Source organism: Oncorhynchus mykiss, chromosome 28 (assembly GCF_057628025.1).
Source record: "Oncorhynchus mykiss isolate SJ-2025 chromosome 28, ASM5762802v1, whole genome shotgun sequence".
NCBI lineage: Eukaryota > Metazoa > Chordata > Actinopteri > Salmoniformes > Salmonidae > Oncorhynchus > Oncorhynchus mykiss.
Window position 1 is genome coordinate 34,624,712 of NC_143049.1, and position 27,091 is coordinate 34,651,802.

The 27,091-nt window shown below is 43.1% G+C and overlaps 2 protein-coding genes across 2 annotated transcripts in view; both read left to right on the forward strand.

Moving 5' to 3' along the window:
• Positions 1 to 334: 334 nt before the first annotated feature.
• Positions 335 to 3,119, forward strand: LOC110508288 (uncharacterized). The gene is made up of 4 exons (XM_036966707.2): positions 335 to 1,046; positions 1,374 to 1,636; positions 1,872 to 2,007; positions 2,541 to 3,119. The coding sequence occupies exons 1-4, from the start codon at positions 488 to 490 to the stop codon at positions 2,615 to 2,617; spliced, it is 1,035 nt and encodes a 344-aa protein (XP_036822602.2). The 5' UTR covers positions 335 to 487; the 3' UTR covers positions 2,618 to 3,119.
• Positions 3,120 to 3,904: 785 nt separating this feature from the next.
• Positions 3,905 to 27,091, forward strand: part of LOC110509042 (cilia- and flagella-associated protein 57) — a 40,103-nt gene continuing 16,916 nt past the window's right edge. The window contains exons 1-15 of the mRNA XM_036966689.2: positions 3,905 to 4,452; positions 5,625 to 5,938; positions 6,546 to 6,805; positions 7,550 to 7,733; positions 7,850 to 8,002; positions 13,273 to 13,412; positions 15,534 to 15,699; positions 15,888 to 16,001; positions 16,149 to 16,361; positions 17,179 to 17,352; positions 18,326 to 18,487; positions 19,273 to 19,428; positions 22,230 to 22,323; positions 22,995 to 23,185; positions 24,268 to 24,441. Of these exons, the coding sequence (XP_036822584.2) occupies positions 4,296 to 4,452; positions 5,625 to 5,938; positions 6,546 to 6,805; positions 7,550 to 7,733; positions 7,850 to 8,002; positions 13,273 to 13,412; positions 15,534 to 15,699; positions 15,888 to 16,001; positions 16,149 to 16,361; positions 17,179 to 17,352; positions 18,326 to 18,487; positions 19,273 to 19,428; positions 22,230 to 22,323; positions 22,995 to 23,185; positions 24,268 to 24,441 (2,652 nt within the window). The 5' untranslated portion in view covers positions 3,905 to 4,295. The remainder of the gene's footprint in view (positions 4,453 to 5,624; positions 5,939 to 6,545; positions 6,806 to 7,549; positions 7,734 to 7,849; positions 8,003 to 13,272; positions 13,413 to 15,533; positions 15,700 to 15,887; positions 16,002 to 16,148; positions 16,362 to 17,178; positions 17,353 to 18,325; positions 18,488 to 19,272; positions 19,429 to 22,229; positions 22,324 to 22,994; positions 23,186 to 24,267; positions 24,442 to 27,091) is intronic.

Genomic DNA, 27,091 nt, shown 5'->3' on the forward strand with positions numbered 1-27,091 from the left:
TATTTCAAGAAAAATAGCCATTTCTGCTGGTATTTCAAATACAATTAAAACATGTATAAATTATTAATACATCTTACAAATAGTAGTGCTATTTACAGTATAGTGTTAAATATAGTGTTTTACATTTAATTACACATTGATAAGACATTGCGTGCAAAACCAGCATGCATGAGCCCATTCTGAAACTCTAAATTACATTTTGTATTTTTTTTTACAATTAATTGACGACGCTCCTGTGAACAACGTTTGTAAACTATTCCCACGCCCAAATAGATACAAGGTTTCACGTCACGTGGCACCGCCGCATTAAATTGTGTTGTTCCTGAGTGAAACCCCTCTTGACTGAAAGCTCATGATCGTGACAAGCATAGCTAGCAACACAATCAGTAGGAAAATTAAGCCATTTTTTTGGGAGGGGTTTAACGTTCGCTTTGACTTGCAGGCCTTCTTGATCGCCGGATAACTAGCTAGCTAAGTAGAATTAATCATGTCAAATGTTTACAAACCGCAAAAAAGTCCACGAAACCCAAAGTGTGCCAGATGCAGAAATCATGGATTCATTGTTCAACTCAAGGGACATTCGGGACAGTGTCAATTTCTTAAATGCAATTGTTGGAAATGTTCTCTGATTGCAGAGAGAACGAAAATAATGGCATTTCAAAGACGGATCAAGAAAACTAACAAAGAAGAATCAGCACTTAATTTGACTTGGTCAAGGCCTGGTGATACACCGGTTGATGGCACTTTGAGCGGCCGGGTGGAAAACGCACATCTGCCCGAAACATCTGGAGTGATGTTTCCTGGCCCCGGAACACGTACAGAGACAGTCATCAAGATGCCACCACAACGGGTTGAAGAGGCATACGGTAGGACCTATGCGGAGATGGAGGTCCCCGACAAGTCTGCCAAAGATGGCCATGGCCCATGGATCACTCATGAACCGCAGAGAAAGTCCACCCCTGGAGGTGGTGATCATGGCGGTGAAGACGGTGGTTACGGGGCGCCTTGGAGTGGGATTCAGGATGCGTCTTCAGCGATGAGTCGAAGTAAGTGGATCAATCTTTTGTTGAATAAATTCATTTAACATGCATGTGTTTTTTTTGTAGCGCTAGCTAACGTTACATTATTGAAAAACATAATAAATAACATTTAAAAAAAAACGATATATATTTTAATATTGTTGATAAACCTTGTTAACTGGGTAGCTAACATGGTTAGGTTGCTATTGAATTTCAGAGCTCTAATTTCGCGCCTTTTTATTCTCTTGTTGGGATGAGTTTCAGTGTTTGTGATTATGTAGCCTACACATAATGCTGTATGTACAAACTCGCATTTACATTTTTTCTTTCTTTCTTTACTTCGCATCCACAAAGGCGGCCCACATTTCCCCAGCGACTATGTTATAGCGGAGGTTGGCGGCCAGAGAGACATGTACTCTGGAGAAATGGTGGCCATGCAGTTCCCCTTTAAGTTCTTCTCAGGCTACCCGAATGGCTACGCAGCTTGCCCAGCCATTCTGGTGAACATGCCGCTGCCACCACCAGGGCCTTTCAAGGTCGGGAATGGTCCAATGGGTTTCCCTCACTTTCCAGCACCTGGCCCGATGCACTACCCTCCTGAGGCAGGTCCTATAAACGTAAGACCAAAAAGCATTAGAATTAAAAATATATATAATTAAGTAAATGTGCTGTCAAAATGGGCTTTACACTTTGAGGACATTACATTATACCTATGACATGACAGATTAATATATATTTTTTGCGATCCATACTATGCCATGACAGTGTATAGCTATTTTGGTGAAAATGAACCCTGACAAAATGGATGGAAGCCCGTTTGCTTGTATGTGAATGTGTATGGTTTGCACCCAGGGTGGCAGAGTGCCATTCTTTGCCCCTCGCCCCCCTGGCAGTGACATTCGTCCTGGAAGTTACCTGGAGGAGCTGGTTCTGAGGTCGCATCCGTCACCACAGCCTTCTCTACCTAAGGACAGAGAACATGGAACAAGTACGTGTGTTTTGTGGCTGTTGCCGGCAATCATACTGTGTTGGTGGATAATGTATAATGTCATAGAGACCACTTGCTCTGCCACTGAGGCCTCAATGCTGCAGAGGATGTAACAACTGATAATGTCAGAACAGTGGGACATTAAGAGACCGGTAGAAATTGTATTATATTTCTCACTTTCTTACAGATATTATTGGCATATATATATATAGTCAAACACAACCTTAGTTCATACCATCTACCTCTACATTCTCTGATGGCTCCTGAGTGGCGTAGCGGTCTAAAGCACTGCATCTCAGTGCTAGAGGCATCACTACAGACATTGGTTCAATTCCAGGCTTGGCCCAGCGTTGTCCGGGTTTGGACGGGGTAGCCCGTCATTGTAAATAAGAATGTGTTCTTAAACTGACTTGCCTATTTTAAATAAAAGTTAAATTAAATATATGCATTCTCTGACCACACTTGGTGTTAACTGAGGTAGACAACTCGATTGGCTCACAATGTCGCCCTGTCTTTCCTTTCTCCTACTACAGGTGGACATCCCCACAGCAACCAAGGGTCAGAGAGCAGCTCACTGGAAAATGCCTCCTCTTCCCAGAACACTGTGTGAGGGCGAAGGTCATGTGGTTAGCATCCTAACATCATATATCCACTTGAGAAAAATCACATTTACCCTTTCTGTTGTGCAATTATACAGCACCAAAGACTTAGCTAAGTCACCGTTGACATTTGTACCTTGTTACACCTTGCAGTTCATTATGCGCAGGAGTTTCAATTCTCATTGTACACACAATAACAACCATTGGATAAAAGAACAACACAACAATAATCTGCTATCATTTCTGGGGGGGGGGACATTTTTTTTACTTTTTACAAAAGCTATTTTTGTTTAATTATTTAATTAATAATTTTTAACAGTCATATTTATAGCAGTTTGTGATAGTCAAATATAATCTCATATTTGTAAAAAAAAAAAAAAAAGGACTTGCCTTGTCATTTCTTGTCTTTATCAGGAACAATGTTTTCTTACTCATCCAGTTAATTAGTCAGTTCAGTTGTATTATATTCACAGCCATGTTGCGGTTGTTCATGAAATAAAATATATAACAAAACATCTATGCTGTTGTCATTACGTGTTCCTAAACAACTGGTTTCATGGAAAAGGCCTGTGTGATTTGATGCCGTTTTCTTTAGTGTAAAGCACATATAAGAAGAAGTTCTCTCTGTAAAGCCTCTCTGGGTGCTTCGTGGGATTCAGGTGACTGTCAGACCAGTCAAACTCAACACGTCCAATTTATTTTGTATTACAGTGACTCTTGGACCAGGAGAAAATCTATATGGATTCAATGTTGAATGGCAAAAACAGGAACACAGTGTCATTGCTAATATCACATTTGTACATAAGGAATAGCTTATAGTTTTAAGATTGCGTTATAATTTTAGCCTGATCTTATTGCTCTCAGTATTTCTTAAATGTTGATCCAAATTCAGACAAGCATTACATTACACCAACCTTCACACGGGGAATGTTGAATATAAGTAAGTCACAAAAAAATTTATTGATTCATTATATTTTTTCCAGACATCAAACAGCTAGGGTGGATAGGCTAATTTACAACAGACATTATGCATACATGAATATTAATACAGTCTTGTGTCACAGATGAGTATTGGGAGTTTAAAAAACCCCACAGATCAATGGATTAATTTTGAGAATAAAATTGTTTTACAGTGTTACAGTAATGTGCAATGAAAAATGACTCTTGATGTTGATATTAAAATGATAAGTAGTACTTGGATATGATTTAAATGCCAAAGCCAATCGCATCTGGAGAAGGTTCAGTATTTGGCGCCATCCAATGGTCCAGCGTTGCGCGTCATTCTCCATGGTTGCTATGGCTATGCTCAGGCTTCACGTATCCTTGGTAACCAAACACACTAGAGGAACACGTCCGCTCTGCACAACATGATGCACAAAAACTTTTTTTTTTTTAGAAAGACAGATTCACATATCTAAACTTGATAACTAATATTAATTTCTTTGCAACGTTTCAACTACGGATCAAGTTAGTGTCAATGCCCGAGAGTGTGGTGTCTCTGTATTTCTAGACAGTTAGCTTGAATTGCAAACAGAACTTGTTCAGCTATAACGCTAACTGCTAACGTTATAGCAAGCTAATTTAGCCTGGCTGTATGTTTCCAATCCGTGACTGGTTAGCTAAATTTGTGTGCTTTGTTTTACAGACATTAGAACAGTTGGTTTTAATAACGGGTTACCGGATTGAACAATGGCTTCGGTTGTAGCCCAGTGTCACTACATCTTCGGTTTGCGGACAGGAGTAATAAATAATATTTGCTACTTCGATGAGCAGACGGTCATCTTCCCATGCGGAAACAACTGTGTACGCTACAACATTGACCAGAGATGGCAGAGGTTCATTCCAGGTAGTTGCTCCCAAATGATAAAAGTATACATTTTTAGCTAGTTATACTTATTTTCTCTTGCAGTGTACATATGAGAACACATAATTTTTCCAATGAACTTAGCTAGCTAACGAAACGTTAGCTAGCTAAGTTCATTGGAAAAATGATGTGTTCTCAATCAACTTGTCTGGTTAACCCTCCTGTTGTGTTCGTTTCATGTGAATTAATTCTGTATCAAATACTCAGATAAAACATTTTGTGTTATTTATCACAGACTACTTTGTGTCGAAGTTTAACAAGGATTCTCTCCTCACCAGTGTCATGATCAAGAGCCTCACGTTTTATTTATTTTTATTTCACCGGGTAGGCCAGTTGAGCCAAGATAAAGCAAAGCAGTGCGACACAAACAACAACACAGAGTTACACATAAACAAACGTACAGTCAGTAACACAATATAAAAAAAGTCTATATACAGTGTGTTCAAATGGCGTGAGGAGGTAAGGAAATAAATAGGCCATAGTAGCGAAGTAATTACAATTTAGCAAATGAACACATAGTAGCGAAGTAATTACAATTTAGCAAATGAACACGCAAGGCCTCAAAAAAGCTTTATATACCAGAGCCGAGAGAAAAGTTCTATACATTATTGAAACAATGTTGCGATTGTTTGTGAGAATGCTAACAGGTGTGGTTCCCGTGGGGGAAAGGTTCTATTAGGGAAAGGTCCCCGGTGGGGGTTGCCATGGTCCCCGTGGGGGTTGCCACGTTGCCGTGTGTGTGTGTGTGTGTGTGTGTGTGTGTGTGTTCAAACACACATCCATGTGGGGGTCTGGGAATCCATTTTATACACTGATTGTAGTCTCACCGATTCATTTCTAAAGACCGGTCACCGGGAACACCACAGGTGTACAAAAGTTAAATAAAACACCCAACATTTTATGAAAATCATCCAAATGAATTTTGTGTGTTTAGATGTCCAGTGTGGACAAAGTCATGGAACCTTATGACAATCAGATTAAATGAAGTACATTTTTTAGAGAGAGAACTGGAACACAGCAGGGGGGTTAAGTAAAGGTATACTTCATTAAATGAAAATGACAAAGACCAAAACCTCATGTACAACATTAGGTGTTTGTCCCAAATGGCATCCTATTCCCTATGTAGTGCACTACCCCTCCATTTTTCGTCATAGGCACAGAGAAAAGCCAGGGCATGCAGGCCCTGGCCATCAGCGCCAACCGCCGCTACCTGGCCGTGTCAGAGCGTGGTGAGAAGGGCACCATCACCGTGTACGACCTGCAGCACGAGCAGAGCCGGAAGAGGAAGGTGCTCAGTGGGGGAGAGGTCCCTGTGCTGGAATTTGTCTCCATGGCCTTCTCCCCCGACTCCAAGTACCTGATAGGGCAGGCAGGAGCCCCCGACTGGACCCTGTTCTACTGGATGTGGGAGAAGCAGAAGGTCATGGCCTCAGTGAAGACGACAGGGTCCACCAACCCCATCAACCAGGTGGGTGTGACAGATATAGGCAGACCAGAGGAGAGAAGAGGGGGGAGAAGTGGGCCTCTACTTCATGATGGTATTTTATCCTGGTGAAATTAAAACAAAAGAAAAGTGTGACATTTTGAGGTACAGTTGTGGATGTATATATCTTGTGGACGCGTACACACACTGACACACACACCTTGCTTGACTTGGGCAAGGAGCTCACCGGAGTATCAGCATCTCCGATTTACTACTGCTTGAGCTCCTGTTCCTCTCATAGAATATTAGCTCACAAGTGTCGTGGACCTCCTCCACATAAATAAACAGTGTCGGCACCTATTTCAGTCCAAGTCAAGCACAGAGCATAAAGTACTCAACCCCACACACTGAACAACTATATAGCAGCCTAGTGGTTAGAGCGTTGGGCCAGTAACTGAAAGGTTGCTAGATTGAATCCCCCGAGCTGACAAGGTAAAAAATCTGTCGTTCTGCTCCTGAACAAGGCAGTTAACCCACTGTTCCTAGGCCGTCATTGTAAATACGAATTTGTTCTTAACTGACTTGCCTAGTTAAATAAAGGTACAATAAATAAATAAAAAAGACCTATCATCATCGTCTTCATCACCCCCAGGTCAGCTTTAACCCGCAAGACAACACCCAGATCTGCGTGAGCGGCAATGGGGTCTTCAAGCTCTTCCGCTATGCTGAGGGCGCCCTGAAGCAGTCCAACTTCCTTAAGCTGGAGTCCCAGAACTTCCTGTCGCACACCTGGATGTCCGAGGAGCGTGTCATAGCGGGGACAGAGACGGGCAGGCTGCTGGTGTTCGAGTCAGGTGACCTGCGCTGGGAGATGAGCGTCACCACCAAGCCTGCCACACAGGAGGCAGACAGGTCAGACAGGATGACGGATCAATCAGTCGATCAATCAATCAAACATTTTCGTCCTTCTATCCTCCACAGTCTGCATTCCATTGACCTCTTTACCACATCTATTACAAAAAATACATGAGCCACATCAGTTAGCATCATTTGAATTTACATTCTACATTACCATGGCAATCCAGCATTATTTGATAGAACATTCTACATTACCATGGCAATCCAGCATCATTTGAATGAACATTCTACATTACCATGGCAATCCAGCATCAGTTGAATGAACATTCCAAAATACCATGGAAATTATTGCATCACAATAAGAGAAAGCCATTGCGAGTGTACCCATGAGTTTACTAGTCAAATTGCTTCCAAGCCCATTCTATTCATAACGTTTGACTATTCTGATTTATCAAAGTGTTATGCAATGACAACGTAGTTATTTTTTTTTTAAAGCACTAGCTGCTCACTAGCAGCTATTTATAATAATGTCCTTTTTTTTGTCATTTAGCAGACAACTTAGGGTTAAGTGCTTTGCTCAAAGGGACATCGACAGATTTTTTCACCTAGTCGGATCAGGGATTTGAACCAGCAACCTTTCTGTTACTGGCGCAACGCTAGGCTACCTGTCTGTAGGAATGCTTCCTGCAGGGGGAATCCTACCACACTTCCCCCATTGACAATTGGACTGTCTGATCCTAATCATTAACAGATTTAATTCTCAAATGGATAACAAATGATTGTCCTTTCACGGCACAGACAACTAGAGAGGAGAAAGCCAGAGGAGGTCAAGTCAGAGGGGGCAGCCCCATCCCGTATGCCCAGAATCACAGCCATCACGTCCTACTCTAAGGGCTTTGCCTGCTCTGCCGGCCCAGGGACCGTGTGTCTGTTTGAGAAGACAGAGGAGAAGGACAACTACAGAAAGACTAGGGAGATCAGGGTAATGTCAATGTTTGGAGAACATGATAACTTGACTTCATAATGAACAGAACAGGAGGTGGTGGTCTCATTCATTTGAAGTGTGTGTGTGTGTGTGTGTGTGTGTGTGTGTGTCAGATCCCGGCAGACCCGTGCAGCAACGAGCCGAGCCATGCGGAGCAGCAGGAGATGGTCACACTGTGTATCAGCCCGTCAGAGGAGACCCTGGTCACCAGTACAGACCGTGGTCAGCTCTACAGCATCACCCTGTCCTCTGCTGAGATGAGCAAGGTGAGCAGTGAAATAGTGAAAATATAGGCCTAAATGTATAGTACAGGGGAGCTGGAGACCCCTTTTGTTTTAGAAAATTAATCAGGAATCCAATTCATCAGGAACCCAACTCATAATCATAACTCGAGTGAGGTCAAAATATCATACAAGGAGTTTTACTATGACTTTGGCAGTGCATCGCCGGAAGAACCACGTCTCTGGGAAGGAACATTTTAAAGGACCTCCTCTTGGGATCAGAGAGAACATTTAGCAGTTTTCAGAATAATTTCCTGTAATTCTGCATATTTTGTTGTCATGGGGAAGAGAGAGAACTCTGCAGTTTTAAAGCTTAAATTACAGTACATTTATGTTTTACATTTTTTTAAAGCATTTAAGTAACTGTCCAGTGTTTACAGATTTCTGTGAAATATGACCTATAATTAATGACAATATGAGTGAAAGTTTTCTTTAAAAAAATTGTAAATAAGTATTTTAAAAAGCTACTTTTCTGTGTTGGAATGTTGTGGGTGTACTTCAACAACAGAATGGTGTGGGTGTACTTCAACAACAGAATGGTGTGGGTGTACTTCAACAACAGAATGGTGTGGGTGTACTTCAACAACAGAATGGTGTGGGTGTACTTCAACAACAGAATGGTGTGGGTGTACTTCAACAACTGAATGGTGTGGGTGTACTTCAACAACAGAATGGTGTGGGTGTACTTCAACAACAGAATGTTGTAGGTGTACTTCAACAACAGAATGGTGTGGGTGTACTTCAACAACAGAATGTTGTGGGTGTACTTCAACAACAGAATGGTGTGGGTGTACTTCAACAACAGAATGGTGTGGGTGTACTTCAACAACAGAATGGTGTGGGTGTACTTCAACAACAGAATGTTGTAGGTGTACTTCAACAACAGAATGGTGTGGGTGTACTTCAACAACAGAATGGTGTGGGTGTACTTCAACAACAGAATGGTGTGGGTGTACTTCAACAACAGAATGGTGTGGGTGTACTTCAACAACAGAATGTTGTGGGTGTACTTCAACAACAGAATGGTGTGGGTGTACTTCAACAACAGAATGGTGTGGGTGTACTTCAACAACAGAATGGTGTGGGTGTACTTCAACAACAGAATGGTGTGGGTGTACTTCAACAACAGAATGGTGTGGGTGTACTTCAACAACATAATGGTGTGGGTGTACTTCAACAACAGTATGGTGTGGGTGTACTTCAACAACAGAATGGTGTGGGTGTACTTCAACAACAGAATGTTGTGGGTGTACTTCAACAACAGAATGGTGTGGGTGTACTTCAACAACAGAATGGTGTGGGTGTACTTCAACAACAGAATGGTGTGGGTGTACTTCAACAACAGAATGGTGTGGGTGTACTTCAACAACAGAATGGTGTGGGTGTACTTCAACAACAGAATGGTGTGGGTGTACTTCAACAACAGAATGGTGTGGGTGTACTTCAACAACAGAATGGTGTTTGGGTATACCGGTCATAAAAAAATATTAATGTGAGTAGACTGCTGATTGGCCAGCTCAGCGAAGGCAGTATGAAATCCTAGCAAGCATTTTTTAAATGGTCTGTTTGAGATACAAGTTTGAGGGAAAGGAGGCTGGTGGGAGGAGCTATAGGAGGACAGGTTCATAGTAATGGCTGGAAGGAAATTAATGCAACAGTATCAAACATATGGAAACTCCGTTCCATTTATTCCATTCCAGCTATTATAATGAGCCCAACCTCCTAAAGCTCCTCCCCTCAAACAGACCTATTTTTTATTGTTTTATGTTGAGACCCCACTTTGAGAACCCCTGGTATATAATATAGACCATATGGATGTGTGCAAGGTGAACAGCTGCTATGGCATTCTATGCTAAATCATGCTGGGCTCGCAGTCAACAGGATTAGGTCCAGGTTAGATTAGGTCCAGGTTAGGTTAGGTCCAGGTTAGATTAGGTCCAGGTTAGATTAGGTCCAGGTTAGGTTAGGTCCAGGCTAGGTTAGGTCCAGGTTAGATTAGGTCCAGGTTAGATTAGGTCCAGGTTAGATTAGGTCCAGGTTAGGTTAGGTCAGGTCCAGGTTAGGTTAGGTCCAGGTTAGGTTAGGTCCAGGTTAGGTTAGGTCCAGGTTAGGTTAGGTCCAGGTTAGATTAGGTCCAGGTTCGATTAGATCCAGGTTAGGTCAGGTCCAGGTTAGGTCCAGGTTAGGTTAGGTCCAGGTTAGATTAGGTCCAGGTTAGGTCCAGGTTAGATTAGGTCCATGTTAGGTTAGGTCCAGGTTAGGTCCAGGTTAGGTTAGGTCCAGGTTAGATTAGGTCTAGGTTAGGTCAGGTCCAGGTTAGGTTAGGTCCAGGTTAGGTTGGATTAAGTCCAGGTTAGGTCCAGGTTAGATTAGGTCGAGGTTAGGTTAGGTCCAGGTTAGATTAGGTCCAGGTTTGGTTAGGTCCAGGTTAGATTAGGTCCAGGTTAGGTCCAGGTTAGATTAGGTCCAGGTTAGGTTAGGTCCAGATTAGGTCCAGGTTAGGTTAAGTCCAGGTTAGGTCAGGTCCAGGTTAGATTAGGTCCAGGTTAGGTCAGGTCCAGGTTAGGTTAGGTCCAGGTTAGGTCCAGGTTAGGTTAGGTCCAGGTTAGGTCCAGGTTAGGTCCAGGTTAGATTAGGTCCAGGTTAGGTTAAGTTCAGGTTAGGTCCAGGTTAGGTTAGGTCCAGGTTAGATTAGGTCTAGGTCAGGTCCAGGTTAGGTTAGGTCCAGGTTAGGTCCAGGTTAGATTAGATTAGGTCCAGGTTAGGTTAGGTCCAGGTTAGATTAGGTCCAGGTTTGGTTAGGTCCAGGTTAGGTTAGGTCCAGGTTAGGTTAGGTCCAGATTAGGTCCAGGTTAGGTTAGGTCCAGGTTAGGTTAGGTCCAGGTTAGGTTAGGTCCAGGTTAGATTAGGTCCAGGTTAGGTTAGGTCCAGGTTGATTAGGTCCAGGTTAGGTTAGGTCCAGATTAGGTCCAGGTTAGGTTAGGTTCAGTTTAGGTTAAGTCCAGGTTAGGTTAGGTCCAGGTTAGGTCCAGGTTAGGTTAGGTCCAGGTTAGATTAGGTCCAGGTTAGGTTAGGTCCAGATTAGGTCCAGGTTAGGTCAGGTCCAGGTTAGGTTAGGTCCAGGTTAGGTCCAGGTTCGGTTAGGTCCAGGTTAGGTCCAGGTTAGGTCCAGGTTAGATTAGGTCCAGGTCAGGTCCAGGTTAGGTTAGGTCCAGGTTAGGTCCAGGTTAGATTAGGTCTAGGTTAGGTCAGGTCCAGGTTAGGTTAGGTCCAGGTTAGATTAGGTCCAGGTTAGGTTAGGTCCAGGTTAGGTTAGGTCCAGGTTAGATTAGGTCCAGGTTAGGTCAGGTCCAGGTTAGATTAGGTCCAGGTTAGATTAGGTCCAGGTTAGGTTATGTCCAGATTAGGTCCAGGTTAGGTTAAGTCCAGGTTAGGTTAGGTTAGGGCCAGGTTAGGTTAGGTCCAGGTTAGATTAGGTCCAGGTTAGGTCAGGTCCAGGTTAGATTAGGTCCAGGTTAGGTGAGGTCCAGGTTAGGTCCAGGTTAGGTCCTGGTTAGGTTAAGTCCAGGTTAGGTTAGGTTAGGGCCAGGTTAGGTTAGGTCCAGGTTAGATTAGGTCCAGGTTAGGTCAGGTCCAGGTTAGATTAGGTCCAGGTTAGGTGAGGTCCAGGTTAGGTTAGGTTAGGGCCAGGTTAGGTTAGGTCCAGGTTAGATTAGGTCCAGGTTAGGTCCAGGTTAGATTAGATTAGGTCCAGGTTAGGTTAGGTCCAGGTTAGATTTGGTCCAGGTTTGGTTAGGTCCAGGTTAGGTTAAGTCCAGGTTAGGTTAGGTCCAGATTAGGTCCAGGTTAGGTTAGGTCCAGGTTAGGTTAGGTCCAGGTTAGGTTAGGTCCAGGTTGATTAGGTCCAGGTTAGGTTAGGTCCAGATTAGGTCCAGGTTAGGTTAGGTTCAGTTTAGGTTAAGTCCAGGTTAGGTTAGGTCCAGGTTAGGTCCAGGTTAGGTTAGGTCCAGGTTAGATTAGGTCCAGGTTAGGTTAGGTCCAGATTTGGTCCAGGTTAGGTCAGGTCCAGGTTAGGTTAGGTCCAGGTTAGGTCCAGGTTATGTTAGGTCCAGGTTAGATTAGGTCCAGGTTAGGTCCAGGTTAGGTCCAGGTTAGATGAGGTCCAGGTCAGGTCCAGGTTAGGTTAGGTCCAGGTTAGGTGCAGGTTAGATTAGGTCTAGGTTAGGTCAGGTCCAGGTTAGGTTAGGTCCAGGTTAGATTAGATTAGGTCCAGGTTAGATTAGGTCCAGGTTAGATTAGGTCCAGGTTAGGTCAGGCCCAGGTTAGATTAGGTCCAGGTTAGATTAGGTCCAGGTTAGGTTAGGTCCAGATTAGGTCCAGGTTAGGTTAAGTCCAGGTTAGGTTAGGTTAGGGCCAGGTTAGGTTAGGTCCAGGTTAGATTATGTCCAGGTTAGGTCAGGTCCAGGTTAGATTAGGTCCAGGTTAGGTGAGGTCCAGGTTAGGTCCAGGTTAGGTCCAGGTTAGGTTAAGTCCAGGTTAGGGCCAGGTTAGGTTAGGGCCAGGTTAGGTTAGGTCCAGGTTAGATTAGGTCCAGGTTAGGTCAGGTCCAGGTTAGATTAGGTCCAGGTTAGGTGAGGTCCAGGTTAGGTTAGGTTAGGGCCAGGTTAGGTTAGGTCCAGGTTAGATTTGGTCCAGGTTAGATTAGGTCCAGGTTAGGTCAGGTCCAGGTTAGATTAGGGCCAGGTTATGTTAGGTCCAGGTTAGATTAGGTCCAGGTTAGATTAGGTCCAGGTTAGATTAGGTCCAGGTTAGGTCCAGGTTAGATTAGGTCCAGGTTAGGTCAGGTCCAGGTTAGATTAGGGCCAGGTTATGTTAGGTCCAGGTTAGATTAGGTCCAGGTTAGATTAGGTCCAGGTTAGGTCCAAATGCTCCTTTTCTTTATTTTGTTCTTCTATCCTACCTACTGTCATTCCTTCCTTCCTTCCTTCCAATCCAGAGGAATATAGTTGAGAGCCTGAGATTGAGTGTGGATATGTGTAGGTGAGGTATATTGACCATATTGGTCTCCCTTTAGACAATCCTTTCACCCGTAATGGGCACTTGTACACTCATCTGCTTTCCATTTCAAATAATTGGATTGGTGCATGAAAGTAAGTTAACAAGTGCACACTTTGAGCAGAAGAGTAGAGAATTGGGACGTTGAAAGGCTTGTGTGTCTCTTGCACTAAGCTCAATTTCTCTGTGTTGTCCACCAGGGGGAGCAAGCCCACTTTGAGTTCCTGTCCCACTCGTTTCACTCCAACATCATCACAGGTCTGTCCATCTGCATCCGCAAGCCCCTTATCGCCACATGCTCCCTGGACCACTCCGTACGCATCTGGAACTTTGAGACCAAGTAAGAGATTATCTCTTTGCTTTTCAATGGGAAAAATTTAAATGGGAATTTTCAGTTCACTTCCTGAATTGACTGAATTGAAATGGAATCGACCCCAACTGTGTTATCCATCAGTGTACGTCTCTTGTCCCTAGATTATATATTTCAGCGGTTTTCATTCCATTCTATTCATACTGTAGGACAAAACCTGAGAATAGGGTGACCATATGTCCCAGATTTTGCGTGACAGTCCCGTGTTTTGGCCCATTGTTCTGCGTCCCGCAACCAAACAGTCATGTCCCGCATTTTATCAACAAATTAAAACACCAATAATTTACCAAAAAATATATACAGTACCAGTGAAAAGTTTGGACACTCCTACTCATTCAAAGGTTTTTCTTTATTCATACTATTTTCTACATTGTAGAATAATAGTGAAGAAATCAAAACTATGGAATAACACATACTGTATGGAATCATGTAGTAACCAAAAAAAATTTCAACAAATCAAAATATATTTGAGATTCTTCAAATAGCCACCCTTTGCCTTGATGACAGCTTTGTACACTCTTGGCATTCTCTCAACCAGCTTCACCTGGAATGCTTTTCCAACAGTCTTGAAGGAGTTCCCACATATGCTGAGCACTTGTTGGCTGCTTTTCCTTCACTCTGTGGTCCAACTCATCCCAAACCATCTCAATTGGGTTGAGGTTGGGTGATTGTGGAGGCCAGATCATCTGATGCAGCACTCTTTCACTCTCCTTCGTCAAATAGCTCTTACACAGCCTGGAGGTATGTTGGGTCATTGTCCTGTTGAAAAACAAATGATAGTCCCACTAAGTGCAAACCGGATGGGATGGCGTATCGCTGCAGAATGTTTAGGTAGACGTGCTGGTTAAGTATGCCTTGAATTTTAAATAAATCACTGACATTGTCAACAGTAAAGCACAATCACACCTCCTACATGCTTCACGGTGGAACCACACATGTGGAGATCATCCGTTCACCTACTCTACAAAAAAGAAAGAAAGACATGGTGGTTGGAACCGTAAAATTTCTAGTTTGGACTCATCAGACCAAAGGACAGATTTCCACCGGTCTAATGTCCATTGCTTGTGTTTCTTGGCCCAAGCAAGTCTCTTCTTATTGTTGTTGTCCTTAAGTAGTGTTTTCTTTTTTAGCAATTCGACCACAAAGGCCTGTTTCACACAGTCTCCTCTGAACAGTTGATGTTGGGATGTCTCTGTTACTTGAACTCGGTGAAGCATTTATTTGGGCTGCAATTTCTGAGACTGGTAACACTTATGAATTTATCCTCTGCAGCAGAGGTAACTCTGGGTCTTCCTTTCCTGTGGTGGTCCTCATGAGAGCCAGTTTCATCATACCGCTTGATGGTTTTTGAGACTGCACATGTTCCGTATTGACTGACCTCCAGGTCTTAAACTAATGATGGACTGTCGTTTCTCTTTGCTTATTTGAGCTGTTCTTGCCATAATATGGACTTGGTCTTTTACCAAATAGGGCTATCTTCTGTATACCACCCTTACCTTGTCACAACACAACTGATTAGCTGAAACGCATTGAGAAGGAAAGAAATTCCACAAATTAACTTTTAACAAGGCACACCTGTTAATTTAAATGGATTTCAGGTGACTACCTCATGAAGCTGGTTAAGAGAATGCCAAGAGTGTGCAAAGCTGTCATCAAGGAAAAGGGTGGCTACTTTGAAGAATCTAAAATCTAAAATATATTTTGATTTGTTTAACACTTTTTTGGTTACTACATGAATGTGTGATTTCATAGTGTTGATGTCTTCACTATTATTCTACAATGTAGAAAATAGTAAAAACAAAGAAAAACCCTTGAATGACTAGGTGTGTCCGAAATGTTGACTGTTACTGTAGGCTACACTCTGGTTGTCCCTTTTTTTGAGTATTTTAAATGTAGTTTACCCTTCTTGGGAAACCTACGCTCAATTCAAACTTTAGTGCAAATCTCCTATTGGCTCCAAAGCATGATTAACACCAAATAGATTTATATAAAAAAGTACTAATTTACTCCTCCTGGAGCATAGCCCATCAACAACAGGTTTCTACTAACGCTGTGTTCTACATGAGAGTCTTCTCCTCCTGTCTGTGTCAGTGTGCTGGAGCTGCATAAGGAGTTCCAGGAAGAGGCCTTCAGCGTGGCCCTGCACCCCTCTGGTCTCTTCATCCTGGTGGGCTTCTCCGACAAGCTGCGCCTCATGAACCTGCTCATCGACGATGTTAGGACCTTCAAGGAGTTCACTGTCAGGGGCTGCAGAGAGGTGGGGGAAGGGTTGGTGTTGGGGTGGGGTGGGGTGTGTGGTACTGTATGTGTGGGTTACAGGTACTCCATCTCAAAATAAACTTCACTATAGATACTGTCAGTTGAACTAAATGAATGAATATTGTATTGCGGTCAATGGAATAATAAACGAGGACTAGTTGCTTGTCTGTGTTTCTCCATTCCTAGTGTGTTTTCAGTCATGGGGGACACATGTTCGCTGCTGTCAACGGAAACCTCATCCACATCTACTCCTCCACTACATTTGACAACCTCTTAAATCTGAAGGGCCACAATGGAAAGGTGTGTTTTCCCTGAACAGGAAAATCTATGGTCCTATACTCATCAAACATGATTTTCCTCAGAGACTATGTATGAAACCCAGCTGACTGTCACTACTACATCTCCCTGCTGTCTGACTTGTTATTGTGTATAAATTATGTTTGTCAGGTGCGGGCCATCGTGTGGAGCACGGACGACAGTCGCCTGGTGTCGTGCGGGATGGACGGGGCCGTGTACGAGTGGAACACGCTGAACAGCAAGCGCGAGTCGGAGAGCGTTCTGAAGTCCTGCAGCTACACTGGCGTCACCATCTCGCCCGATGCCAAGACTATCTTCGCCGTGGGGACAGACTGTACCCTTAAGGAGATCCAAGACTGTCAGGTGGGATGGAGGTTATACCCTCAGCTAAGGATGGTTCCCTAGATAACAAGTCTACAAAACTTAGTTTAGGTAATTGTGTTTGTAAGTTGTAGTTTTGGGAGTAGAAAACTGCATTTAGATTGAATGTCTCATCCACAGAGATCCATTTCTATGATTTCATCGATGAGAAAATGTGCAGAATGTTGGCCCAGTTTCATCTTTCTCCCACTTCTGCCTCGCCACTGTGAGGAGAGGAAGCCCCTTCTCCCTCCTCTCCCTCTGCCTCGCCACTGTAAGGAGAGGAAGCCCCTTCTCTCACTTCTCCCTCTGCCTCGCCACTGTGAGGAGAGGAAGCTCCTTCTCCCTCTTCTCCCTCTGCCTTGCCACTGTGAGGAGAGGAAGCTCCTTCTCCCTCTTCTCCCTCTGCCTCGCCACTGTGAGGAGAAGAAGCCCCTTCTCCCACTTCTCCCTCTGCCTCTCCACTATGAGGAGAGGAAGCTCCTTCTCCCTCCTCTCCCTCTGCCTCGCCACTATGAGGAGAGGAAGCTCCTTCTCCCTCCTCTCCCTCTGCCTCGCCACTGTGAGGAGAAGAAGCCCCTTCTCCCTCCTCTCCCTCTGCCTCGCCACTGTGAGGAGAAGAAGCCCCTTCTCCCTCCTCTCCCTCTGCCTCGCCACTGTGAGGAGAAGAAGCCCCTAGTGTGAATGACATGGTGTACTAGCTTGATCCCAGATCTGTTTCTGCTGCCTTGCCAACTATGACCATAAGAGTTGGCGAAACAGCACAAACTGATCTGGGACCGGGCTTGTGCTTTCTACCAATGTGACAAACTGTTCTCAGATCCTTAGGGAGGTGGCAGCGGACGACGTGGCTTACACCACCATCGCTATGTCCCGGTCGGGACGGGTGCTCTTCGTAGGGACCTCCATCGGGACTGTCAGGGCCATCAAGTACCCTCTATCCACACAGAAAGACTGGATCGAGTACCAGGCCCACTCAGGGGCTGTCACCAAGGTGGGTGTGTGATGTTTCGCCCAATCCCAGAACATTTAATTGTGGCTTAACTGAAAGATCTATTTGTGTTGTCATGCCAACTCTTTTGATCATTGCCATGAAAATAACGACTACAGTAAAATTTGACCATAAAGCACCAACAGATCTAGGAATGTCCGAATCTTGCAGATCAATTGATGCTTGATCTATGATATCTCGGGCCAGGCTAGGACTTTTCTGCCATTTCAAGTGAAAGCAAATCAAATCAAGTTTTTTTGAGCGGTCGTTTAGCCCTCTCTCATTTCTGCTCCCATTTCTCCAGTGGATTTACCCCAGCATGTACAGGTAACTGCCAAAAATAATGGAAGCACTTCAGTAAATGAGGGATACATACTATATTGAAAGCAGGTGCTTCCACACAGGTGTAGTTCCTGAGTTAATTAAGCAGCGTACATCCCATCATGCTTAGGGTCATGTATAAAAATGTCCAGATGCCCATTATATTGAATGCCATGGCTAGGAGAAGAGATCTCATTGACTTTGAAAGAGGGGTGTCAAAGGAGCATAGGGGGTTTAAAGGGTGTGTCTCAGTCACCCAATTAAACACTTACGGGAGATTCTGGAGCGGCGTCTGAGACAGCGTTTTCCACCACCATCAATAAAACACCAAATGATGGAATTTCTTGTGGAACAATGGTGTCGCATCCATCCAATAGAGTTCCAGACACTTGTAGAATCTATGCCAGGGTGGATTGAAGCTGTTCTGACGGCTCCTGGTGGCCCAACACCTTAAGACACTATGTTGGTGTTTCCTTTATTTTGGTAGTTACTTGTGCATTGTACAATAAAGTCTACTGAATGAACAAATATAAATAATGATCACGTTGGTCTTGTTCAGTAAGGAGAAAGTGTTTCATAATGGAATGAAACAAGGAGGTACCACCTAGAACACTGAAATAAAAGGCGTTCTTATTATTACCCTGTCCCCACTCAGATGGTGATCACGTTTGACGACCAGTACCTGCTGACGGTGTCTGAGGACTGCTGCCTGCTCATCTGGAAGATCATAGACAAGGAGGGCCGCGGCCTGAAGAGAGACAAGGACATCACCTACGCTGAGGAGATCCTCATCACCAAGTCAGACCTGGAGGAGAAGGTACTGGCCATGACGGACTACGGAGAAAAAGAGGGCGACATACGGGAGAGAGAAAATACAGTTAAAACATGAGAGACTTGCATATCTTTTGATTTACTTCTGGTTTGCCCATTGCTACTAATGCTTTGAGTACCATGCCTCTAGTAAGTGCATGTAAATGGTTAACTGGATCGTAGTCTAGGTTGTTGTTCTTGATCATGCATTGCCTTCCTCTCTGTCCCCAAAAAAACTATACTCTCTTCTATTCTACTGTTCTATTCTACTCTCTTCTATTCCACTCTCTTCTATTCTACTGTTCTATTCTACTGTTCTATTCTACTGTTCTATTCTTCTGTTCTATTCTACTCTCTTCTATTCTACTGTTCTATTCTACTCGCTTCTATTCTACTGTTCTATTCTTCTGTTCTATTCTATTCTACTCTTCTATTCTACTCTCTTCTATTCTACTGTTCTATTCTACTGTTCTATTCTACTCTCTTCTATTCTACTCTCTTCTATTCTACCGGTACTCTCTTCTATTCTACTGTTCTATTCTACTGTTCTGTTCTATTCTACTGTTCTATTCTACTCTCTTCTATTCTACTGTTCTATTCTACTCTCTTCTATTCTACTGTTCTATTCTACTCTCTTCTATTCTACTGTTCTATTCTACTGTTCTATTCTACTGTTCTATTCTATTCTACTGTTCTATTCTACTGTTCTATTCTACTCTCTTCTATTCTACTGTTCTGTTCTATTCTACTCTGTTCTATTCTACTCTATTGTACTTTATTCTATTGTAACAGAACCAGATCATGATGGAGCTGAAGACCCGTGTGGAGGAGCTGAAGATGGAAAATGAGTACCAGCTGCGTCTGAAGGACATGAACTACAATGAGAAAATCAAGGACCTCTCAGAGAAGTTTGTCCAAGAGATCGAGTCCCTCAAGACCAAAAACCAGGTACAACCAGTGGTGATTTTATCATGTATTTTAGCATGCCCCTTGGTGAGGAAAAAAATAGATGTGGGATGCATGCCAGCAAAGCCACTACACAACATAACACTAAACAATACATGAATTGCACTATACCACTGCTACACCTGGCTATCAACGGAGCCTTGTCTGGCAGCGAAACAGTTCATTCAGCCTCATTTACTGCCTTTAACAAAACATCGCTGATATGGCTGACTTTCTTCAACAAATGTGGTTTCTCCTGACAATTGAGATGTACAAACTATGGCATAAGGGGACGACAAGTGGATAAGAGGAAATCCGTAATTTTGATTAAGACGTTAATGAGCGAGCTACGACGGACGTACTCAATATAACTATTTGTTCAGCACTTTTGAAATGTACAGCAACAGAATTCAGAACATGGGCCGTTCTTACAGTGTTCTTCCTGTACACCAAGTCAGAACCGTAGGATAAATAAAGTGGGTATACAAGCAAACAATAAAAGCTCTTACATAATTCGATGACTACATTTCTCTAAAACAAGTTATAGGCTACACGTGCACCACCAAGTCAGAACAGTAGGTGAAATTAAGAGGGATAAATAGACCAAATTATTAGGGTGAGGTACATGGGCTACTAACATCTTACTACACAACATCCCACTTAGTATTACTTTCTTAGCTACAGTATACATATCTCCCTGGCATATTACATCATTTATGCAGCAGCATACAGGACATTTTTGGACTCATGTTGATGTGCTCTGCTCACTTGAACAGGAAGGTGACGCGGTGGTCCTTCGTGGGCAAATTTTGTCATCAAAGTCTGGCATTCTCTGGATTTATGGTGCATTCAAGACAAACGGGAACTCTGAAAAATAAAAAAAAGGTTGAATCATGATGATGTCAGTGATCTTCAGGTCATAGCTCTTGAAAGATGCCTTAGTTCCCGATTTACAATTCCGAGTCGGATGAAAGTTAAAAACATATTTTCCCAGTCGTAGCTCGTTTTTACCTGAGTTCCCAGTTGTCTTGAACCCACTAAAGCCAGATTTTAAAGTTCCGAGTTTACAGTTTTGGGCGCAGGAAAAGAGACCCTAGGAAAAGAGACCCTTAATCTGTGACTTGGGACCACACAGCCACTCCACTGAATAGCAGGCTAATGATTTTTTTGCAATGCTTGCAGTTAGCCACTGATTCCTACCAAACCACTCATTGTTGAATTTCCGATTTCCAACTTGTTGTTTAATGTTTATGTCCAATGGCCGATGAGCACCGATACGTTTCATCTATAATTTCTCTTCATTATTTATTTTCAAAGACAAGAATTAAAAAAGATTTGCCAGTAGATTGTCAACTTGATTCATGATGATGACTACTTGCTAAGATTTTGAAAGTATGATGTTGACATGATCAGTCTAATCAAAACTACTGTACATATAACATGATTTGATGTAATTGTATCTTTGGCCAAACACCTTGAGCCTTCTTGGATTGGCACTTCTAATGTAACTCTATGGCAGCACCCAAGAGGCTAGAATTTTTTAAGTCTACACTTAGACTTGGCGGTGACATAGTGTCCCCATGAGTGACAGAACACTGAGCCAATCCAATCACAGTGCAACGCTTCGTATTTTCTGCTGGCTTGCCCCAACATTACAGAAAGCACTGAGCTAGCCTGAAACACCTGTATTTTGGAGCTACCTTACTCAAGAAAGAGACCATGTTTGTATGCAGCTTTACTAATGATATACGTATATATATACAGTGCCTACAAACCTGACTCAGTTACACCAGCTCTGTCAGGAGGAATGGGCCAAAATTTACCCAACTTATTGTGGGAAGCTTGTCGAAGCTAGAAACACAAGCATTTCGCTACACCCCCGCAGTAACATCTGTTAAACACATGTACAGTGCATTGCGAAAGTATTCGGCCCCCTTGAACTTTGCGACCTTTTGCCACATTTCAGGCTTCAAACATAAAGATATAAAACTGTATTTTTTTGTGAAGAATCAACAACAAGTGGGACACAATCACGCCCAATTTTTCAGTTTTTGATTTGTTAAAAAAGTTTGAAATATCCAATAAATGTCGTTCCACTTCATGATTGTGTCCCACTTGTTGTTGATTCTTCACAAAAAAAAACAGTTTTATATCTTTATGTTTGAAGCCTGAAATGTGGCAAAAGGTCGCAAAGTTCAAGGGGGCCGAATACTTTCGCAAGGCACTGTATATATATTTTTTTTACAATGTTTGTAAACTTATATGTGACACGTATTAATGCCAATTTATGATTTTCTTATAGGAAAGCAGATATCTTTTTTCCAATGAGTGAAGAAGCTAGACGAGCGCTTTGTGCCGACTACATCTCCTATAGTAAAGCAGATATTTGTTCTTCAAGTAGCCTGCTAAAAGCAGAATCACTCAACTATTGCTTACTTCTCACAAACAATCATTACTGTTTACTCTAATGCAGCACCTGGTATGGGACAAATGTGCAGATGTTTGTATGTCAACACTCAGTACATTTTCCTTTGAGAGAACCCTTCATTCAGGGTCGTGGTCCGTCTGTTGTGCTGATATAGACATGCATATTCACAGCCTAAATGTTTATATACATTATTCAGTTGCGGACCTGGCTTCAAATACTATTTGAAATCATTCCGAATCCTCTTATCTGGGCTTGACTGAGCTTCCCTGTTTCAACAGAACCACTAGAAAAACTTTTTTTTAAATGACAAGGCAGGCTAAAGCAAATGTTAATTGATGAAGAAAATTGAACCCAGGGCTGATCTGTTGTGTTGCAGGTCCTGAAAACGGAGAAAGAGAAGCAGGAAATGTCCCACCTGGAGGTCACGAGGGAGGTCGTGGAGAAACACTCCAGAGAGCAGCAGGATTTCGGTAAGAGAGAAATACATTTAAAAAAAAATCTACGTAACCACACGTGAATGCAATTTCTTAAGAATCAATAAAATATTCTGAAACCTTATGAGCTTAGCTGAATGTAACCTCTTAATACTTTACAACAGAACATTCAGATCAAGTTTTGTATTCAATAACCCTGCTGGGCCTCGTATTTTACTGCCACATTTGCACACTCATATACACACACACCCTTCAAGAGTCATGGGTTTGATTCCTGCATGGGCCACACCGTACGGTGTAAACTGTTTAAGGTAAAGGCATCTGTTAGAGGAACATTTTTTATATATTTTTTTTATTTAACTTGGAAAGTCAGTTAAGAAAAAGTTCTTATTTACAACGACAGCCTAGGAACAGTGGGTTATAACTGCCTTGTTCTCAGGGGGCAGAACGACAGTCTAGGAACAGTGGGTTATAACTGCCTTGTTCTCAGTGGGCACAACGACAGTCTAGGAACAGTGGGTTAACTGCCTTGTTCTCAGGGGGCACAACGACAGTCTAGGAACAGTGGGTTAACTGCCTTGTTCTCAGGGGGCAGAACGACAGATGTTTACCATGGCAGCTCGGGGGATTCGATCTAGCAATCTTTCGATTACTGGCCCAACGCTCTTAACACCTGCCGCCATGTCATCATCTTCGTCATTCCCCAGAGTCGACCAGTAACCAGAAGCTGATGCTGGAGTACGAGAAGTACCAGGAGCTGCAGCTCAAGTCGCAGCTCATGCAGGAGGGCTATGAGCGGCAGCTGCAGGCCATGGAGGACAGCAAGGGTCGCGCCCTGGAGGAGCTCACCCTCTTCTACGAAGCCAAGCTCCAGGAGAAGATGCTCATGCTGGGCCAGGTGAGGGAAGGGTACAGGGTAGGGACTGGGGGTCTGGGGGTGGGCGGATGGGGCTAGGATGTACACTGGAGGTGCTCACCCTCTTCTACGAAGCCAAGCTCCAGGAGAAGATGCTCATGCTGGGCCAGGTGAGGGAAGGGTACAGGGTAGGGACTGGGGGTCTGGGGGTGGGCGGATGGGGCTAGGATGTACACTGGAGGAGCTCACCCTCTTGTACGAGGCCAAGCTCCAGGAGAAGATGCTCATGCTGGGCCAGGTGAGGGAAGGGTACAGGGTAGGGACTGGGGGTCTGGGGGTGGGCAGATGGGGCTAGGATGTACACTGGAGGAGCTCACCCTCTTGTACGAGGCCAAGCTCCAGGAGAAGATGCTCATGCTGGGCCAGGTGAGGGAAGGGTACAGGGTAGGGACTGGGGGTCTGGGGGTGGGCAGATGGGGCTAGGATGTACCCTGGAGGAGCTCACCCTCTTGTACGAGGCCAAGCTCCAGGAGAAGATGCTCATGCTGGGCCAGGTGAGGGAAGGGTACAGGGTAGGGACTGGGGGTCTGGGGGTGGGCAGATGGGGCTAGGATGTACCCTGGAGGAGCTCACCCTCTTGTACGAGGCCAAGCTCCAGGAGAAGATGCTCATGCTGGGCCAGGTGAGGGAAGGGTACAGGGTAGGGACTGGGGGTCTGGGGGTGGGTGGATGGGGCTAGGATGTACCCTGGAGGAGCTCACCCTCTTGTACGAGGCCAAGCTCCATCACAAACTGTCATCAAAGATACTACTCTAGAAAAGAGGAAACTTGGGGCTTGGAATTCTTGCTCTGTCACATTCACGTTGTCATGCTGCGTCACGCGGTTGATGCTGTGGTTGTTTGGATATTTCAACTACGGTGGGTTAAAAGAACACACAACTGTAGGCTGTAGCGAATATAACACACCAAAGTCAAATCACACCTGCCAAACAGCTCTTGCTCGTGGCTTCTTGCATTTCTTAATGAGCAGGCGGAAAAGTTCTGATTGTGTGTGTGTGTGTGTGTGTCTGTGTCTGTGTCTGTGTGTGTGTCTGTGTCTGTGTCTGTGTCTGTGTCTCTCTCAGTGTCAGGACGAGTCCAGGCAGCAGATGAGGGAGTTTGAGGAGTCCAAGAAGCAGATGGAGGAGGACGGAGACCGGGAGATCCAGGACATCCGCATCAAGTACGAGAGGAAGCTACGGGTAGAGAAAGAGATCAACCTGCGCCTGAAGGGAGAGACGGGCGTCATGAGGAAAAAGGTGAATACAAAATTATCTTCACTCTTACGTTCCCCACTCGTATAATAACCCTAATCCACTCATCATGTAAAAACCAGAACACAATGACTTATTCATATCCAGTTCCTCAAATGTCTTTGAAACAATGGGTTAATAACTACATTCATTATTCCATGATACAATGCTTTTTTCTCTTCCACATACAGTATGCTATAGCTTCCACATACAGTATGCTATAGCTTCCACATACAGTATGCTATAGCTTCCACATACAATATGCTATAGCTTCCACATACAGTATGCTATAGCTTCCACATACAGTATGCTATAGCTTCCACATACAGTATGCTATAGCTTCCACATACAGTATGCTATAGCTTCCACATACAGTATGCTATAGCTTCCACATACAGTATGCTATAGCTTCCACATACAATATGCTATAGCTTCCACATACAGTATGCTATAGCTTCCACATACAGTATGCTATAGCTTCCACATACAATATGCTATAGCTTCCACATACAGTATGCTATAGCTTCCACATACAGTATGTTATAGCTTCCACATACAGTATGTTATAGCTTCCACATACAATATGCTATAGCTTCCACATACATAATGCTATAGCTTCCACATACAATATGCTATAGCTTCCACATACAGTATGTTATAGCTTCCACATACAGAATGCTATAGCTTCCACATACAGTATGCTATAGCTTCCACATACAGAATGCTATAGCTTCCACATACAATATGCTATAGCTTCCACATACAGTATGCTATAGCTTCCACATACAGTATGTTATAGCTTCCACATACAGTATGTTATAGCTTCCACATACAATATGCTATAGCTTCCACATACATAATGCTATAGCTTCCACATACAATATGCTATAGCTTCCACATACAGTATGTTATAGCTTCCACATACAGAATGCTATAGCTTCCACATACAGTATGCTATAGCTTCCACATACAGAATGCTATAGCTTCCACATACAATATGCTATAGCTTCCACATACATAATGCTATAGCTTCCACATACAATATGCTATAGCTTCCACATACAGTATGTTATAGCTTCCACATACAGAATGCTATAGCTTCCACATACAGTATGCTATAGCTTCCACATACAGAATGCTATAGCTTCCACATACAGTATGCTATAGCTTCCACATACAGAATGCTATAGCTTCCACATACAGAATGCTATAGCTTCCACATACAGTATGCTATAGCTTCCACATACAATATGCTATAGCTTCCACATACAGTATGCTATAGCTTCCACATACAGAATGCTATAGCTTCCACATACAGTATGTTATAGCTTCCACATACAATATGCTATAGCTTCCACATACAATATGCTATAGCTTCCACATACAGTATGCTATAGCTTCCACATACAGTATGCTATAGCTTCCACATACAGAATGCTATAGCTTCCACATACAGTATGCTATAGCTTCCACATACAATATGCTATAGCTTCCACATACAGTATGCTATAGCTTCCACATACAGTATGCTATAGCTTCCACATACAATATGCTATAGCTTCCACATACAGTATGTTATAGCTTCCACATACAGTATGCTATAGCTTCCACATACAATATGCTATAGCTTCCACATACAGTATGTTATAGCTTCCACATACAGTATGCTATAGCTTCCACATACAGTATGCTATAGCTTCCACATACAATATGCTATAGCTTCCACATACAGTATGTTATAGCTTCCACATACAGTATGCTATAGCTTCCACATACAATATGCTATAGCTTCCACATACAGTATGTTATAGCTTCCACATACAGTATGCTATAGTTTCCACATACAGTATGCTATAGTTTCCACATACAGTATGCTATAGCTTCCACATACAGTATGCTATAGCTTCCACATACAGTATGCTATAGTTTCCACATACAGTATGCTATAGTTTCCACATACAGTATGCTATAGCTTCCACATACAGTATGCTATAGTTTCCACATACAGTATGCTATAGCTTCCACATACAGTATGCTATAGTTTCCACATACAGTATGCTATAGTTTCCACATACAGTATGCTATAGCTTCCACATACAGTATGCTATAGTTTCCACATACAGTATGCTATAGTTTCCACATACAGTATGCTATAGTTTCCACATACAGTATGTTATAGTTTCCACATACAGTATGTTATAGCTTCCACATACAGTATGCTATAGCTTCCACATACAGTATGTTATAGCTTCCACATACAGTATGCAATAGTTTCCACATACAGTATGCTATAGCTTCCACATACAGTATGCTATAGCTTCCACATACAGTATGCTATAGCTTCCACATACAGTATGCTATAGCTTCCACATACAGAATGCTATAGCTTCCACATACAGTATGCTATAGCTTCCACATACAGTATGCTATAGCTTCCACATACAGAATGCTATAGCTTCCACATACAGTATGCTATAGCTTCCACATACAGTATGCTATAGCTTCCACATACAGTATGCTATAGCTTCCACATACAGTATGCTATAGCTTCCACATACATAATGCTATAGCTTCCACATACAGTATGCTATAGCTTCCACATACATAATGCTATAGCTTCCACATACAGTATGCTATAGCTTCCACATACAGTATG